Source organism: Eleginops maclovinus, chromosome 5 (assembly GCF_036324505.1).
Source record: "Eleginops maclovinus isolate JMC-PN-2008 ecotype Puerto Natales chromosome 5, JC_Emac_rtc_rv5, whole genome shotgun sequence".
NCBI classification, from domain to species: domain Eukaryota; kingdom Metazoa; phylum Chordata; class Actinopteri; order Perciformes; family Eleginopidae; genus Eleginops; species Eleginops maclovinus.
Genome location: NC_086353.1, coordinates 18,681,516 through 18,701,875, shown reverse-complemented (window position 1 = coordinate 18,701,875; position 20,360 = coordinate 18,681,516). Strand labels below are relative to the sequence as shown.

General features: G+C 41.5%; 1 protein-coding gene across 1 annotated transcript in view; it reads left to right on the top strand.

Moving 5' to 3' along the window:
* Positions 1 to 20,360, top strand: part of neurl1aa (neuralized E3 ubiquitin protein ligase 1Aa) — a 42,242-nt gene that overhangs the window by 13,913 nt on the left and 7,969 nt on the right. The window contains exon 4 of the mRNA XM_063882754.1: positions 15,024 to 15,752. Within this exon, the coding sequence (XP_063738824.1) occupies positions 15,024 to 15,752 (729 nt within the window). The remainder of the gene's footprint in view (positions 1 to 15,023; positions 15,753 to 20,360) is intronic.

Here is a 20,360-nt window from a genome sequence, read left to right as displayed (position 1 = left end):
TCAGTGTGTGTTAAATAGAGTAGTAGCCAACAAGAAAGTATCTGGAAGTTTCATGAAGAAAATTGACCATAACACTTTTCATTTTCAAACAAATTTGTATCTTTTTTACTTATACTGTTCGTATTTCTGATCCAACTGGATCCAGGAATATGCATAACTAGATGATGTTAGGGTAACACATACCTTGCATCTTACTTGTTTTAAGAGCTTGTGAGTTTCCATAGAAGACAAGATAACCAAAGTCAGAGTTAGCATCCAATATGTAAACAATTTGCAAGGATGATGATGACGAGTGATATTCCCCTGGATGAATGCCCGGGCAGCGGGTCTTTCGGTCAGACTCAGAGACAAATGTTTGAAATTATTCATTTAAAAACATGTTTATTCGGAAAGTTTTAGGGAGGCTTGCCAAGCTTGCTTTGATATTTTTAGATTCGATTAACATTCACATTATTGTTGGGGTATTTCCGAAAATGTCTCTTGTGTTCCAATACATACACTGTTTCTAGAGTGCAGTCAACTCAACAGTACTTTGGGGCCTACTTAGAACCCAATCTCTGAAAGATTGAGAAACACAAGACTTCTTTAACAAGTACATTCAAGCCTGTGGGACTATACTTCTGTGTGATAGCAAAAGCTGCTATTCTTCTAATAAAATGTGAGAGGGGTCTGATGTAAAACGACCTGCCAGAGATTCTTGTGTGTACACAATTTCAATCATTTATCCTGCAATCTTTGAGACAATCGGTAGCAGTGGGGTCAGTCTATTATTTAACCTGAACAGAAGGGAAAAAGAGAACATGCACTTATTCTATACTTCACTACACCCTGCGTTATAGATTGGAAAAATATCAGCCAACTTCTGTTGGGTGTTATTGTTTGCTCTCAATGATCTCATCCTCCTGAGAAAGTAAATGTGTTGCTGCCGATATAAACTATACTATATGTGCACTCCAAGCTAAAGCAGTATACTCATAAATGCCTAGATGTGTTTGTATGGACAGAAACAGGTGGAGGATAAGAGTTCAGTGGACAATAAAAAAATGTATTGTGTAATAAGTGCACCACTCCACTAGTCCATATGGACAACACTGTGATAATCTTCAGTGCCTAATAATCTTCAGTGGTATCATCTGAAATCATCGTCTTTTTGTCCCCCCAACCGCTGCAACCAACAGTGCACTGCGCCTCAAATGCCTGCTTTGCAAATGATGAGTAAATGGTGGCCTAGAAAAGTACCTTTCTGTAAGTGTTCTGCTTACAACAACTTCACAATCAAACATTTTTTAAAGCCTTGTGTTTAACTTTACCAAATAATTGACATAACAAAAGGACATAGGGTGACGACTGCACGGTATTTTAATCATTTGTGCCGCATTCCACACATTTAGATGAGGTCCTGCATTTGATTGACAGTCGCCCTTCTAAGACTTGGCTTTTATCCAATGGCTGTTTAGAAAGCAAGATAGGGCTATCAAAATTATCTATGTCAGATGTCAATCAATCAAACAAATTCTGGAAATGTATTGACACAAGGGGTTAGCCGGTGGAGAGCGATTCCCAGGGTTTTTGATGCCATTTCAGTAATAGAGTTGATGAAAATCCAAAGTGACACTACATGTGAGACAGAAATTCGTGGCTTGCGAAGAAAAATGTCCATCTATGGATACATTCCTCCTGAAACCAAAAGATATTTACCAACATATAAGGTAACAGCAGCTGAAATGACGACGTTTACCACACTGTAAAGCACTCCCAATCATACAGGTCAGCAGTCGGTGGTAGTAAGCTAGCTCCGGTAATTTTTCCAGACTCAGAGATGGCAAAAAAATATCATGTGGACGATTGTTTGTTAGAAAAAAAATGAAACATAATTTAGTCCTTTACTTGCAAAGTGGATGAAAACTAATCAAACGATGGTAAAGCGCTGTTAGTCATATTTTAAATCTAGTGATTTCAATAGTAATATTTATTTTCAAGGATTTGAAGGACATTATAACAAAGTCCTACCTTTTAGCAGCTCAGTAACATGTCCCAAATTGTCCCACACAACTTTGTCCCACATGTGGCTTGTTGGCACCTGGTCACCCTAAAAAAACATTATGTGAGTTTTATTTCTTTGGGACAATCTTATACCAAACAGCAATTGTGATATTTCTTTTTTGTTTTGTTTTATGTCATCGTCACTTTTCTCCTTTAAGGCAGTTTTTGCTGGGGGTTTTTTCTGCAGATGACAAAACTGTTTTTTCTGTTTACTGTAAATAAGTCCTTTCTAGGTTACCCCCCTCCCCCTGTTTTTTGTGTACACTAAAGCCTTCCATGAAGCAATGGAAGAACAACAGCTATCTATATCTGACCAAAATTTGGCCCCTATGTTTACCCAAAAGCAGCATGGCATGGGGGGGGTGGCTTCTGTGCATTATCAAGGTATGCTGTGTGTAGCTTAACAAGCATACCACAAAGGCATAGCCTCAGGATAGTATTGCCCAGGCTTTGATGTGAAAGAATGTATACACATATTCCTTTTCCAGAGAGGTCCAATGCTGTCATCCCCTCTGCTGGTGTAAAAATAGACCAGGGGTCACATGTTCTAGAGATTTGATTGTAATGTGTACTGCATTGATTGATTTTTTCAGGAGGGTAGGGGTTGATGTTTAGTGTCTTAAATATGCGGGATATTCTATGTTTCTGTTTTTGCCTTTCCCTTGATGAGTGGGCGTCTATAACTTAAAGTCCTGTTGCCAAATTCAACAGTCCTTAAAAATGATTGATGGCAGATGTGAAAAGAATATATCAAATAATGGGATGTGCAGAAAATGGTTTGGATATCAAATAGCAGAAGTACAGCTTTCTTCCCTAAGGTTAGCTCTGATTGAAGCCATGTTTTAAAAGTCTGACCCCTTTGAAACTCTGCTTCAAGCACCATTTACATCAAAACAGTGGCTTTTCCTACTTAAGTCATTTCCACTGTCTTTTTACAGTCGTGCCATATACAGGGCTGCTTACAGAGGAGTGTTCATGTTCCTCAGGGGGCCAACTGACTGACATCTGCCCTCCGCAAACAGGGCCCTGTTCAGAGGGGTGGAACGCCTCCGAAGGTCAAGATAGAAATACATCATCCAGACCATAGACACGGCCCTTTGTGATGCTGAATGGCCAATTGTGTCTGCTCTGTGCATCACGTTTCTGTGCGCAACGCTCCATGAACCTTTCCCTATCCTTGGTTAATCCCTTGGGCTTACACATCTGAGGCCTTTTTCTTCGCTTTCTTTCCTTATTTCATCTGACACTTGAGAAGCTGTTGTTTTTCATCCAGTCTTAGATTATCAATTTATCTTGGGGGGCAACATATAGAGCATTAGAAGAGGGAAAACTGCAGCCTTTTCTTTATAACTTTCTTTTTCTTTTAAAACTAAATAGCCATCTTAAAATAAATCAGGCTTAAATCCTTTGTGACATTCTTTCTCGATTCTTTTATTTTCTTGTGCTTTCACCGCTATATTTTTGCCAAAGTGATGATCAAATTTCACCTGTAGGATCAATAGCATATATATTCTCCCTGTTTCAGCATTTGTCAGCAGTGAGAGAGATTAGTCCTTGTGCATCCTCGGCCAAACTATAATCCTCGCTACATAAAGATTGAATTACAATTCTAAGGCGGATTAAGTTTCTCAATCAAAGGCATTTTGTACAGCCTGTGTATGAAGGCTTTTCCTAAGGTACATTTGGGGGCCTCTGGCTGTATCTCTAGTGTCTTCGTTCATCAGGGATAGTACTGCAAACAACACTCACACAAAGACACATGCAAAGCTTCCATGTGTCATTCTATTGTCTTTATATCTCTTAAAATGTTCCTTCTTCCAGCTCATTTCATGTCATACATTTAAGTAATAACTCCTATGTATTTTCAGCTCACAGACAATATTTATTTGGGATATGTTTTTATTTTAGTTCTTATAACAACTGGGTGTTACTTGAATATGGTTTGACAAGTAGAAGGCAAGTCGTGTCACAGGAGCTCACAGCATGGTATTCTAAAGTTCAGTGTTTTCTTCCTGCTATTAAAGCCCACAGGAATTTAATTTTATTCTTCTTTGTCCTTCACCAAACACAAATTAATATTAAGCTTTCTAGTACCCATCCATTAAAAAGAAACAAGGATTTGAGAATGACTTAATTTAAAGGTGCCACAGAATGCATCTTTCTGGTATTTTAAATTGTTCTCTGATGTTGAAGAAGGTAAACAACTTTAGTTGATCCAAAAAATGTCCAGATGCGGTTTTACAGGCCCATTTGCAGCCCTATGATTTGGTCCTAGAATGAAACAAACTGAATTGCCTTATTTGGGGGCTGATTTAAATAATTATGACGAGCTCTGCTCTGATTGGCTGGTTTACAAGGAGCAATCCATGGCTGCCTCAGAGCCCACAGAAGTAAGTGAAGTTCGGGAAACTGCGAGAGATGAACCATGGAGGCTATTGGCATCCAACCTCACATGTTTGAGCCTTTATGGAGGAGGAAACCCATGAATTTGAAGAACAGCCAGCTGGTAAGAGATTGAAGAGCAACGTTACGGAGTGGTAAGTGTTAGGGTTAGTGTTTCCAGCAGCTGGTGTATGCAAATGTTGGGGCTGGACTACCGTGTGTGACGTCACACACAGGGATTGTTGTAATTCCCCGTTAACCGCTGTGATATGCATATTCATGAATTGCAGGTGAAGGAGGAAACAATGGTGTTTGAGGTTCGCGGTATGTCAGTTCAATGTACCGAGCTCTCCTTATTCAACTATGCCAAGGGAAATACAGTCTTCCATTCTGTGGCACCTTTAAGCCACTAAAATCAAGAGGCTGGATTTGATCCCTTTAATCCTCACAGTATAAAGACTTAGTCGTGCTGTACAACATGGTAGCAGGCTGCCAATCACAAGGAAGCCATATCCTGCTGTATTGTCTAGTGAGGTAATAAATCAATGGAGTAATAGGGTACTTTCCTAATATAACTCTACAAGCAGTCATGATCCATTGTTAATATGAAAATATAATATAAATCTTGTTATTCACGTGTTCAGTGCAACGTCTTGCATGTGGCATGTGCCTTTGTATCTTTAGATTTATCATCTGTTCAGCATCCTGAGGCTCTTCTGAGGTCAGCAAGAGTTAGAGAGCGAAGGATCTCCCGCGGGCGACATTTGAAAAGGCTTTGATGTAGAAAGATTGGAATAGTAGCTATATCATGTGATAATCCACCCCCAAAGGATGCCACAGGGACACATCATACATGACAGGAACAAGAAATGCAAGGATCATTTAGTGGTTTCACACCCCCATGAGCATGATGACAGCAATTTAAGAATTTCCCCTCCTACATTCCAACCTGCTAATGAAGCCGAACAGAAAGGTTATGTGGCATTGGCAGCGACTGCATAAATGACTGAAAATAGGCAAGTATACCTGAAGACATTCATGTTTAATGCCTCTACCATAAAAAAACAACTCTGCTCTGCTGAAGTGCCTGAGGTAGCAGGTGATTGACTGCACCAGGCCTTCAACGGGTAAATACAATATGGTGTCGGTTTGGCAGGATAATCTTTGGGGCAGACTGAAGCGGTCCCCATAGGCTTGAAATCCAACAAGCCAGAAAAGCTAGCTTAATATATACCGATGTCCTGGCCCCTAAGGTTATCTGTCACTCTCATATGTATACACACACACACACAGGCATGCAGCAAAACTTTACTTGACATCGGGAGAGAGGCTGAGTTACTGAGTAATTCCAGCTGTTGTGAAGCCAGCAGGACTCAGATTGTATGAGTCAGTCAGAGTAGAGCTTTAATCAAGAGGGGCCCTGTGTGGGACTTCCCTGAAGGACAAGAGAATAAAGTCTGATTGCAAAGCCTTGAGGCTACTAACACCTTTCAACCGGGCCGATTCAGAGAAACGCTTTGCCAATCTAGCTGTCAACCCAGCAGCAAAGCAGTTCATTTAGTGCATACAAAACATAGTGTCCTGGAAGGGAGGCTATCTCTTTAGTCCATAAGGAAAACTGTGTGTTGGAAACACGGGAGAGTTTCTTACATCTGCACTGTTATGAGTGATCCTCCTCAGGTGAGGGATTGAATTATACATTAGATCTTGACAGAGGAAAGAGGTCCCATTGCATTATTAGGAAGCACATTTTTTTGGCTGTCATTATACATGATTGGCGGGGCAGATTGTATGGGAGAACTTTTGTGAATTACAAATTTTATCAAATAAATAAATCTGAAAATATGGTGCATTTTTCTGGCAAGCATTACCTTACACTAAAAACTTTAAATATATCTCCATCCGTATTTATGACACCCCAATCTCCTCCTCCTCTCTTTTTATCTAACTGTTCACTGTTTGCAGGATGATTCGCCATTGATTGTATCAATGTGCCTTTGTTTATAGATGACTGATGTGGGCTAGGTGAAAAGAAAACTAATCCTGGAATCTGAAGGGCATCAGTGAGAGTAAAACAATGTGTGAAGGCTTGATGGATGAAGGCACAGCCATCCCCGACTGTTTGTTTACGTCTTTCACAAGACGTGTGAGAAGAGCTAGCTTATCTCTGACAGTGCGTCGGCCTCGCGAGGCGGGGTCGTCCTGTTTGAACCTTTCACAATGTGTCAGTGTTGGCGAGGCTAAAGTGAAAGATGCCATCTCTGATAGAAATGACATCAATCCCGTGTTCTCACGACAGCCGGTTGGTCAAAAGCAGCTTCTACTTGTGCTTTGTTGTTTCCCTTTACGGATTCTGCAGGTGCAGGAATAGCGATCAATCACTAATCTAATGCAGGACTTGTCAAGTAGCATTTAGTACTGAATGTGTTAAAGCCTGGAGCCAACAAATACAGTTAAAACATAGAAGAAAAACAAGTTTAAATTTGGTTATATACATGGAACTTCTTGCTGTGAGTGATTACAGTCATTTTATTAACCCTCTCAGACACTATTATGCATGACTAACTGATCAATCACAATCGGTAATAGAGCATTGTTGTATTAACGTATGATTGACATAAAGTTTGCACTAAGCCGGTTAATAAGGGTTAGCTTGTTGGTGTGAGGTTGGACTACAATGGGGTGAGAGCACAGTGGAGTGTGTGAGTAGATAGGCACAGCCTTCTTCAGTGGCATGATTTGTTTTGCTTTTCTCTTCCCACGTCAGTTGAAACTGTTTTCTTTAGCCCACAGCTACAGACTAATTAGCATGAAAAACGTACTGAATATCTAATGACAATTAGAAGAACTTAGCAAGGGACGGAAGATGAGAGACATTTTAAACTCAAACCTAATTAGGAAAGTCCCCAAGTGTTCAGAGAAACAAACACTTTTTAAATGTCACTAAATTCTACACTGGTAAAAAAATATAGTGGGTTTTCTAAGGACACAAAAGAAGATCACAAAGAATATTTGCAAGAAAACAACATTAATAACTTCTGAAATACTTTTTTTTTTGCACTTTCGCTCACTGGCTGTGCTTTGGCCCTCTCTCAGTACTATGCTCTGGCTCCACTCCGAGGACTCCACTAACATGAAGTCATCTGGAATGTCAGAAGCTTATTAGGAACGTTTGTTGTGTTATCTAGCTCCGAGAGGGAGAGGCAGTCCAGGGTTCCCATACTTTTGGGAGAAACCGATTACTTTCAGCGAAATGATGATTTGATTATTGTGCACACTTGACGGGCACTCATGTTTAACTTGGCACGACTCAGCCTCCCAGTTAATAGCAGTACTTGCAAATCCTGACACTTCACATAGACTCTCCAACAAAAACACACAAAGCAAGAAAGATGGTGTAAATCTTTCTTTTTTGAGGAAATGTGGCTCAGTGTTGTGAAGACCTCTAGGCATCAAGCAAAGCAGGATTGGTAACGTTGTGTTTCTTGGCTTATGTTTGTCTACATATAATTTATGATGGCTGTTGATCCGGGAACTGAAAAGGCCAAGAAGAATAAACTGCATTTGTATTGTTTGGCATTAAGAATTTTACTTCACTGTGTCTTGGCTGGATATTCAGTGAAGAATCATATCAGAAACTATAATTGTAATGATTCTATTTTGAACTGTACGAGTAGTGAGAAATTTAACAGATTTTCATTGGGGTAAACTAGAGATAACTTTAGGATTTGTGTTGAGTTTGCTGTTTTTTCCCTCTCCCAGGCTCAACTTGTTTTTAACTAACACAAGTGTGATGTTCAGTGAAGATCCTATGAAACATCCAGCCATTGAATAGTTGTTGCCCTTATTCAGGGACATGAATTCCATATGCACTGTTTCTGCTTTTACACATTTAGACTGAGACTAAATAAGTCACATGGTGTAAGTCTTTTCCTTTATGACTCAGTTCAGACAAGTGAGTTAATCGTCAGCAGGCCTGGTCACAAATATGATTCAAAGATAAGATAGACATTTCAGTCATGTGCTTCTATTTAAGAAGCACATTTCTATTCCTTTATTTTAACTTGGTTCATTTATTTGTTTCAGACAGAATTTCCATCCTATTGGCAAATATAATATTGTTCTCACTGAGTTAAGTACTAAATTCTAATAACATTACAACATCAAGTCAGATGGGGCACGAAACTTCGGCCAGCAGATGATAATAAAGGCTCAAAATGAACCCTGATTCTAGTCAAACTTGTACATTAGAACACTTTTGACTAGAGTCAACCAGTAACAGCTACTAGCTAAGCCACGCTCAGCTAGCCATCCACGTATGTGTTGTAAAATTGTAAGAACAAAATGTTGGCATGTCTGAGATTACATTTCAATTAATATTAAATGGGTTATAAAACTAAAACATTGAGCAAAATGACTCCATTAGTTGAGGGGAAATGTGAAGTAGGGTGATGGTCACTAGATCCACAGTAATTGTTGTTGAACCAGTTTCTATAATTATGAATAACAGCAAAGCTGTGGACATTGTTCTGTTGACAGTGTCAGCCTTCTTGATGCTTGTGCACAGGAATAAAACAGGGTGGCTTTAATGTAAGAACCTTATGATGGAGGTTATTAACATAGAGGTCCTGGCATGCTGATTGGCAGAGGAGGGGCAGCACATGCTGTGTTCTGCTGATGACCTAAGGGACAGGGCTTCTGTGACTTGACGGGCATTCAGCCTGGCTCTTTGTTAAGGGCCATGTGTCACCTTGGGGGACTGCTGCTCTTTCCTAAAGCCCCGGGTTCAAAGCTGCCGGGCCGGATCAGGGACTGGGGATTGGGCCAACGCCAGGGAATACAGAACATCCCAAACATCTAGCACAAAGACTCCTCTGACTATATCTCTCCTTTCCATTAATGCCCATTTCTCTGTCTTAGTAGTGTTCTGTCTCGGCCCTTCACTCACTTGGTTGGTCAGTTTGCATTTCATAATCCCTGGGTCAGTCACTGAGCAATACAGTAACTGTTTCTCTCTCCTGGTGCTGTCTCCCTGATTCCTTGCTCTATCTGTTTATAGCGGCATCCTTGTCAAGCTCTACCCTGTTGATCCACACAATTCCCTTTTCACCTTCTGTCCTCTTTTCCTCGTTTTTTGTGCCTACTTTTCCTTTCCTCTCCCTTTTTTATTTTCTCTTCCTAGTTCCAGCTCTCTCTTCACCTTTGCCGACAGATAAAACCCTCCAGAGACTATGGATAAAGATAAGCCCTGTGAGATAGATTGTGTGCGTGAGACAGAGTAAATCCTGCCCCCAACCCCCCTCTCCGACACTGGCTCAAACCCCTTGCACGTTCTGTCTGCTCGGGCTAGAAAAGCCACTAAGCCAGCCTCTGCCTCTATCCAGCTCCCCATGCACAGCATTAGCTAACCTGCTTTTCTGCTATTCCCTAATCAAAAACACTTACAGTGTGAGCCAATGCCTGTGTGGGCCAGAACAGTCCCTCCCCCCACCCCCACCTTGTCCATATATTTGCAATGGATTAGCCCAACAGGTGCTTAATTATTCTAATCAAAAGTGCTCCGAGGAGAGAAAAGGCTTTCCAAATGGGTTTCAATTTTTAAAACGTCCGTTAAAATAGCTGACCCATAAGTCTCACGCTCCCCTGCATGAATTAATTAATGGTTCAGCCCAACAGGTGCTACATTTAGTTTGAAATTCAATCAGTGAAGGAGTGAAGAATCAGGTGATGAATGCCCCCCCCCTCCCCTTCCTCAGCCTGCCCAAAGGCTCACAGTGTCAGCAGCTGCATCTTCCATGGCCCCATTACAATGTCCTCCTACATGAGAGAAGTACACACACACACACACACACACACACACACACACACACACACACACACACACACACACACACACACAGTGTAATGCAAAAATTCTGGCATGGGCCAATGGGAGTGAGCATCTGTTAGAGGTGGCTTGAAAGGGACCAATAGGACAAAGGGATTGTATCAGCTAAAAACGCAGGTGCACCACGATTAGCGGGCAGCAGCTGGTGAGGTCACAAACAGATCTGGACACACACACGAGTACACACACTCACAAGCTTTTTCAAATGCATGATAATGTCTGTCCTCCAGGCTGACAATAAGCATTAGGACCTCATAGTGCCTCCATCCCACAAGCCTTTGATGAATAAAGAAGCAAAAAGCACAAGCCAATATGGGTTTGAAATGACTACTCTTTGAAATGCGAGCAAAGAAAAGGGAAAGGGACAGGATGTAAAAAGGAACATAAACCCTCTGAGAGGCTTTTTCAAAATAGCTGATAAAAGACAGACACTTTTTAAAAAGGAATCAATTTACTGTGCGTTTCAGTTTGTGTTCGCACTTCCTGTATTTGAGTTAGAGTTGTGGTGACACACACACACACACACACACACACACACACACACACACACACACACACACACACACACACACACACACACACACACACACACACACACACACACACACACACACACACACACACACACACACACAGATGATTTGAGCTTGTTTGGAAGCCTCTCTCCAAATCCTTTCAACATAAATCCAGCGTTGTCACAGGCTGCCATCCCTCCCCTCTTGGCTTTACCTCTCCTCTCTGTTCTCCATCCCATCCCCTGTTATCCCCCCCCCGAGACATGTCATCATCCTCTGAGCAGCTCCGGTCCTCGCGCATTTTCCGGAGGTCTTGCAATTGTGTCTGTCCTATCGTAATCCAATTTAGGATGGAGCGATGGGCAGCAGAGAAATGGCTGGCTCTTGAAAACACTCCCACACACACCAATGTTATAATTTTATAACTCGGAGCGAGTTGGCCAGGCTCGGGTATCAAAATCGGTTTGTGCTTGAGCAGTTAGCATGCCTGCTCCTCTGTCTATGGCCAAAGGAAAAGCCTTCCCTCATCATCAAATAGCCCAAGCCAGATTGAGGTGTCTCTACTTCATTAAAGACCTCCCTTCAGCAAATGGCTTTCTGATCACAGAACTGGCATTAAATCAAGAAATGGACTACATGGAAGATTGAGCCGTTCTATTATAACTTTACAACCATAAGTTGAATGCTCTCATTTCCTCTTAGTTCTGGCATGGGTTTTCATGCAGTCCATCAGGGAATTGATAGCAGAGGAAATAGTAGATGAAATCCAAGCCGTCCCGCCATCTTCGGCTAGCCTCTGGGATGCACGGTTAACTGCTGCACACTTCTGAGCAGAGAGGTGGTTGATTAGCAGTCTTTGTGAGCTTCCCTCTGCACCAAAGGCACTGTCCTCTCCATTTGATGCCTCTCTAAAAAATCAATTAGCACAATTACAAGGCCTTAGTTCCATTAAACATTAATCACAAAGCGCCGTGCTCCGGGCGAGCAGCTAACATTAATTGACGGCTGACATGACTTTGAGGCAGTAGCAATACCATCTCTGATATTTCTCTGAGTGTACAAGGGCTCATCAGACAGCAGTCAGTGATGATGCAAAAAAGCAGACACTTCACTGCCATGGGATCAAACACTTAGGAGGTCGCTGTCATCTTCAGTTAAGTTGAACACATTTGCAGCTTGATGCTTGATGTCAGCCAATGTCTTTTTGTATTTAGATACCTATACTCATTGGGTACTGTAGAGTTTTGGTTTTAAGGTGTGGAGTTGGATCTTTGATTCTGGAATGATTCCTTTAGAGCTATATGGTACCATTGAAATGTGTATTTCATCCAAAATTGACCAAAAATGTATATGTTACAGAATGTTAGGCTCCTTGAATGGATGGTGAAATCCACCTGTAGTGTATATACTTTTCTCACTTTATGATTTGATGACTTTTCAAAGAAACATATTTATTGTGCAGTTGCTCATCCTTTATCTTACTTTGATATGAGTTAGTCATATATGCATTAAACATACTAATTTCTGTAAAAAATTAGCAACAACATCAAGTTAGAACTATATTAAGTAACAAACTACACCTCTCAAACTGTTACCATTTCTGCCATTATAATGTACTATCTTTTAGTTTGTGTCCCTTTCAGCTGGGAGTGTTTAACCAGTTTAACTTTGTTTCCATGTGTATCTTTAGGAAGAAAAAAAACAAAATCCTATGAATGTCAAATCAATCCATGTAGAACAATGGACTATAACGTTTTGGATGACCCCGAAAAACACATTAGACCGGGGGAAGTGTACTGTGAACTACGACAGGCCGGCTGCCTACACAACTACCTTTACTCACTGACAGCTAACATTCCCTGGGCTCCTGTGACTACAAGCACAATTCTTAAACAGAGGGCACTGCAATATACAAAAAGGGTCCTCACTAATTCTGTCAGAGACATGGGAGTGATTGCTGCTCATTACAGCTGCTCTATTGTAGCCTTACCCCCAACAGATGGTTTCTGTATTATAGGCCATACCTTCCAAGGCTGGAGATGGTCTTAAGTGTTTGAAGTCTTCATGAACAGCCCCATCATGGTGATACCTTACAATGAAAAATATATGTTCCTTCTATTTCAGGTAAAATGAAGATTTGACCCTCTTTCACTTCCTTGATTATGTCATTGTGTACTTCAGCATAGTTTATTTAACAGGTACCATGCACACCACAGCCATTGAGTTAGTTGAATATATAGCTCATTTACATCAGCGCAAGAGAATACAAATAGTACAATACATAGTCTACATTAGGTAAAACAAAAGTAAGAGAACTGTGAGTTAATCAGTCTGATACTGCATTGAGTTTGGATATTACATGTTCTCGTGTTGGCATAAAATCAAATTACTATATGATCTGCAAACATTTATGTGGACCTCTAAAATCAAGGTCAAATCATTTATTTATAAACTGAATAGGATTGGAATTTCCGAACAATTGTTTGGTGACTGATGAGCACTGTGAGTCTGAGTCTTGCTCTGTGTATGACCTTTGTCCTCATTTGACATAATTGGTATGACCTGACCTTTCGGCTGTGAGAGGGATAAATTAGTTTTTGGATGTCTATTGGGGGAAATAAATGACCTGCCTCTTATCTAAGCTGTCGTTAAACAAAAAGATACACTATGTCAATCTAAAGAGAAAATAACTTGAAAAGTTGTACAGATGCCTTTCCCTAAAATCAATGCTAAATGTATCCAATCACATGGGATATAGCATGAACCATACAGGCGCTGTTTCAACATTACGGACGAGAAGGGAGAGTTTTAATGTTTTAATAAAATATAACGTACTGTCTGAGTCAAAAACAGGCAGGCAACTGAATTTTATCCAACTTTGATACTGATCACAGAAAATAAGGGTCATTATGCACAAAATTTCTCAATTCAGCAACAGCACAACAATCACTAAAGAACAAAGGAACTAGGCTAATATAAATAGTGACTGACTAATGGGGGAGTGGGAGCAGGTGTGCATGAGGTCTGATGACTGCAGGGCTAACGAGGGACAGGTGAAACCAATCAGGGTGGGAAGACATACAAGACAGGGAGTAAAGGGTCTGAAACACCGCCGAGGTGAGTGCCAAAATGAAACAGGAAGCATTATTGCATGAAATGAAACAAACAGATCCTAGTTAAGTCACCCCCATACTCAGCCACCCCTTTAATACCATGCATACCAACCAGCCTGGTCATTGAAACTAAGAGATTTATCTTGATTCAGGTTCTCAAGTCCTGGTCAGATAGAGGGGCCTAAAGTTGACCAGGACTCCAGAGACTCTCCAGAGACACTGAGCGGCTGGTCGCTGTCTTTCATCCTTCCCCCAGCCCCCCTTTTTCGGTCTCAATTGCTCTCCTCCATCTCCTGCTTTGACTGAGGAGGGTCTCTTAGTATCTCCATGACCTCCTGTGTGTGTGTGTGGGGCGGGGGAGAGGTCATCATCTCTTTTTTCCCTCCCTCTTCATTCCTCTCGCTGTCAGTCCTTGTGTGCATTCATCACACAACTCACATTTAGAGGTGTTATTTTGAGCAACCGTGTCGAGGCGTAGGATGAGACTTTAGGCAACCTGGGGGTAGCTTTATCAGTCATTTGTGTGTGTTTATTTGTGTGCATGGGACTTCTCTCATGCTATTACAGGCTGATATTAATGGCTAGCTGTAGAATGAATAGCCGTACTATGGATTGCCAATAATGCAACCCACACCTTAACACCCTAGCACATCAATGCATGTGTTAATGTATTTTTTGCTAATTGACACCATGCAGCTTTTTCTGTCTCAAACTACTGTCGATGATTCAGCCCTCTGCAGATTTAGGAGCGACCAACATTTTTTATCTCTAAACACACATTCTGACAGTCTCATTTGCAGCAGCACTGGGTAATTACAAGTACCCTACATTGCAGACAACTCGTGCAACTGCAGTTAAATTGCTCTCTTTTTTATCATTATCTTGTTGTCAGACTAGCAGCACATTCAGCTCTTCTCAGAACTGTACGCTCACTATTGGGATTCAGCTGACTGCTAACTTCATCATTAGCCACAAGGCTCGGGCAAATTGCTAATCAAAGCTTTACACGGTAAGCAATATTAACTGCTGTTCTTGCTCAATCTCATTGCCATTGCCATTTCCTCTTCTCTTCTCTCTCTCCAGACAGTGAGATTGTTCCTCCTGACTGCCTACGCCCGCGCTCCTTCACCACGGTGCGCTCGTCCTCTCTCCGCCGTGAAGCAGACGACTCCCGTCTGTCCGTCAGCCTGTGTGACCTCAACCTGCAGCAGGAAGACGGACGCAACGCCCACAATCACTCCCATAGCCACACCCTCCACCTGGCTTCAGCCTCCACATCCTCCACCTGCCCCATACCACAGAACTCCCTCAACTCCCAGCAGTCCTCTCTGCTTCCATCGGCCCTGGAGAGCGACCTCCACTTTCACCAGCTGCGTGGCGCCCACATTAAGACACTGGACGAGCAGACGGTGGCGCGATCCGAGCACGCACGAGACGAACGCACACTCGTCTTCACCAACCGGCCCCTGCGCACCGGAGAAACTGTCTTCATCAAAGTCACCAAGTCCAGCCCAGCGCGTTCGGGGTCTTTGTCCTACGGCGTGACTTCCTGCGACCCGGCGGTGCTGCGGCCCAGCGACTTACCCTACAACCCAGAGGCTCTGGTTGACAGGAAGGAGTTCTGGGCGGTGTGTCGGGTGCCCACGCCTCTCCAAAGCAGTGACATCCTGGGCTTCTTGGTCAACCAGGAAGGGGAGGTCATCCTCAGCCACAATGGCACCAATGTGGGCATGCAGGTGTGTGTGGACAACTCCCGCCCACTCTGGATGTTCTTTGGTCTCCATGGGGCTGTGACTCAGCTGAGGATTCTGGGTAAGTAAGCACCACATGAAATCAAATTAGATACCAACAGGTCTTCCAAAGTACTTAAAACATTATATAGTTTTGGATTGTGAGGGACAGAAAGGAATGGTCAATATCGATACAGAAGTAGCTTAAATATCCAGACATTCAGTCCCTTATATAAATAAAGGACTGAATTACACACTTCCCACAATGCAACCAAAAGCTTGTGTTCACTAGACCCTCTCTGCCCGTTAAATGCCATGCATCAGTTAAACTCCCCTGGTGGCTTTCTAACTGTTAGTTTATTCTGTTTTTAAAGCCTTTCAGAAAAATGTGCCAAATATTGGATTTCAAACACACAAATATTGATCATGAGCTTTTACAAATCCAGCATCAGTCAGGCCATCTGTTGTTACCAAGCCCGAGGCTAACATAACCCTAAAGACATCATCATGGGTTATTCTCAGACTTTAGAAAGCTCCTCCAGAGTCACAGAGAACATTATACAATCCCCTTACAGGCTAGGTGGTATTTTTTCAGAAGAGAAAAGTGATCTTCTGATGTTAACATTTATAGATTGCCCATTTAAACCTTAACACACTAAGGCTGGTTAAAACGAACCTGACAGCCCATCTATTGCACAATGTTGTATACATCCATTATCAGGCTACTGCATTGCCCAACATAATACTCATTAGTTTACTTGAACCATAACATTCTTGTTATTTTTTGTTTTTTCTTATGCAGCATTGCATTTTGTTGGCAATGCTTTGTCCAACTATGAAAATACTTTAACCTTGAACATTCCTGCCTTTAATAGAACAACTTAATTCTGTTGTTGACTTTGAGACAGAGGTAAATCAAACTCAGCTCACCTCCCTAAATTAGAGGCAGGTGTATAAACAGACGAATAAATGACCTAAAAGTAGTAGAAGTAGTATTCATAGTAGCATTAAAGAGATGTTTACATTCTACTTATAATGCTCAATAGGGAATAAAGTTTACTTGAATGTTGCAAAGCAGCATACAAAGCTAACAGAGATAAAGTCAGTTGGAGCAGTCTTGTGATGACAAATGTCCGACACAAATTAAGTACAGTGAAACACTTGTAGCGTTAACGTCATTTGACATACTTCTGTCCTTAAATGAATAATGAGCCCCTTTTAATGTCTTCACCACATGTTTTATGGTGTGATTAATTCCTCTTCAAAGAGTGATTTATTGTGAATATAACCATCCATTCAGCCAAGAGATGTGTCCCAGGTCAGTAACTAACAGATAAGGGTATTGATCTTTATTTGGCTGGTGAACTGTGCTTAATTTGCTTCAATTAAATGTTTTTTTACTAAGTGCTGATTGTTTGAAAAGAAAGCAAATGAGGCCAACCATGTCTTCCTGTTTGGAAAATACAGCCACGGTCATGGACAGGACAAAGGGGTCAAGAGGTTGTTACTTTGTTTGTCTCAGTATTTACTGCAGGTGTCTTGAGACAGGAAGCATCTACGCACATTCAAAGAGAGAAGTAGATGCTCATGAGATGAAAAACAGGAAACAGAGGTGGAGAGGCTGCGGGAGGGAGGGCTGTGACCAGCACACAGCAGGGATAACAAGATGTATCTGCGGGGGGACACTTTGCCTGTCAGTGGTGGGCCGTGATGCTTCATTCACGCCCCGCCAAGCATATTGCCTTCCAACCAGGTGCAGACAGCTGTTGGTGATCTTGCTATGTTCTTGTGTGCCTTTCTAAATGTCAATTGTTGCGTTACATTACTGTCGTTAAGCTTGAATCCAAAACGATTTACATAATCTTCAATACTTTAGAAATGCCTACGGGAGCAATATGGGGTTAAGGACAATTTGACATGTTGATTACAAGGGCTGGTGATTGAACCACTGATTGGTAGATGCCCATTTACCCTTGAGCCACAGCCTCCCATTATTCCTGCATCTGCCTGAGAAAGTCTGAAGAATCCTTTTTTATTGGCTGTTTTGTATGCACTGTTTAATACATGCAAAATATTCTTGAAATCATTTTTCTTAACATTTTTCTTATATTCTGTGACAGTAAAAAAAAGGGTTGACAGTAACAAGGCAGCATCTTTGTCAGCTCTATAATGCAAACTGGCGTGCAACAGTGAATGCTGGCTTCTATTAATGCAGCTCTTAAGGCACACAACAGTTTCGGCCTTTTAAAGATGTCACAAGTGTTTGTCTGTGGAGGAAGAGGCATCTATAAATACATCCTGTGATTCTTCAGTGACAGCAGCGGAAAAGGAAGCGGAGGTTAAAATATGTTAGAGAGGAACAACCTAAGCTTTAACTAGACATGCCAGAGAGAGAGAAACACTCAAGAGAATGTAATACAACTTTTCTGTTCTTATAGGGCAACATTATGTGAAAGGATTTTTCTGCGTTCATTTTGGGCTAATGCTACGTTATGTTAGCTTGTCCCATTTAGCATCACCTGAGAGTAAAGTGACCATGCAGCCATGTCGTGGAAAATACATCAATCAAAACGTTTTTCAAAATAAAGTGAAAGGATTTTAAACCTGGCTCTTTGTATGTTAAACAAGTTCATTCACTACGGTCATTTTTGGCTAATGCTACGCTATGTTAGCTTGACCCATTTAGCATAAACTGAGAGTAAAGTGACCATGCAGCCACGCCTATAAACATGACAGTTAGCTTTAATGTACGCCTTAAATGTGCAACTCAGCAATTCAGCTGTTAATTGTTCCTATCTCTTTTTAAACCTAACCTTTTTTTCATTTGCAAAGCTAATGTCTCAATGACAACGTTATCACACAGAGAGATCGCCTAACTTACTGTTAAATTACATTTTGGCTTGGCAACCGTGCATAACAGACCACCTGGTTTTTCTCTGTACATTTCTAACAATCATTACTGAAACCAAAGAGCCTTGGCAGCACACCAACACCGGAATAGCAGAACAATGAAAGTGATCAGAGGCACATCTTCCTTATCAGAGCAACATCTTGGAATTCCCACTGAGGTGTGAATCATCTTTACTTTCCGGCTGCTTTGAATTAGGAAGCATCTCTTATCTTGCCTTTGCAGCTCTTGATCTATTGCTTTGTGTTGACTGAAGAGCAATTTAGCATTCAGTTGAGCTGAATTGGAGCCATGCCTCAGACTTGGAGTGAGGGATGTTAAACTTAAAGGCTCGCCTCTCCCAGTGGCTTCTGCTTTCAGGATGGCAAGATAAAGGGCTCATCACAGAGGCTTCTCACTTCAAACAAAGCATGAAGTGATGGAGCTTTGTAATAGGAACAGGCAAAGTGAACATCAGGTCAGCCAAGACTGCTGGGACAGGGTAATGATATCGATACTTCATTATTAATACCCACTTCATCATTGTGAATTAAAATGTCTGGCCTATTGCTTGAATCTATTTGAGGAAAAATATTCTGTAGGAATTGCAGACTGAGGAGGACAGGGCGGATAAACAACCTGTGTTACCCATAATGCCACTGTTGACAGGCTGGATATATTGTGTTTATGACTTAGGGGTAACATGACATACCATCTTTGAAGATAACTCTGAAGTATTCTTTTTAGCTGAATCAAAAATGTCAAACTCATTTTAGTTTTTATTTTGACAGGATTTAAGATTAGTCCAAATCTTTCTAAAAGGTCATTCCTCAGCCTCAGCTGTGGTGTGAGCAGAATGCTAACATTAGCAGACCTTAAGCTAGTGATGAAGGATGCCAAACACACAATATCATTGTTATAATCTGACAATCATACAAACAGGCAGATTCTGTGCTTTCGAAGCTCTCCATGCATGTGACCTACAATTTAACCCTGCAATACAGCAACTAATAGACTGTATGTCACACAGTATTGTTCTCCAATATTCAAATATGTGTTATTAGTGTGATTATAGCTGAAAACAGAGCAGCTGACAGTTGAACTTTGGGACAGGGATATTGAAGGGACCTTGTGCTCGTTGGATAGAAATAGGACACCCATCCAGTGACCCACTTCGCATGTATTATAGATTCTATTAAAATGTCAACCCGCTCATGCTGAAGTGAAACGTCGCACCACCCACATCCTTATACATTGCAGCTGCCACGCTCCTCTCTCCTCCTCTTCCCACCTTCTGCCATCTTAGCTGGTGTCTTCTCTTTCAAATGTTCCTGTTTTTACTCAGCATTATGGTCATGTGTGTACAATATGTCTTTGTCTATTATCACACATGCATCCCTGCAAAAAAAAAGTCCACTAATTCTTGTAAAGCGTACATGCTGAATAAACTAGCATGTATACACGCGTTCATACATATGAACAGAGCACACTCTCCTCTCTACACTGATCCAAGAGATAAACAACTCAGGGATGAATGGCCATGGCCTCCCTCCTAAACAGCCCTTTTGTCTCGGCAGATAGTATCTCTGCCGTAGACAGAATGAGACTTTTAACATGTTATGCAGCATGGTAAGCCATGAACTTAAACTACTGTAGTTCCCTCAGAGCCGCTTTCCTCTCATCCGATCTAAACACACACACACAAAGAGCCGAGCTAAATGCACATTTGAGCTCATAGCACTTCAGAGCAAGAGATCCTCTGCAATCAAATGGACAGCGAGCTGTTTTGAAAAGATTTGTGAT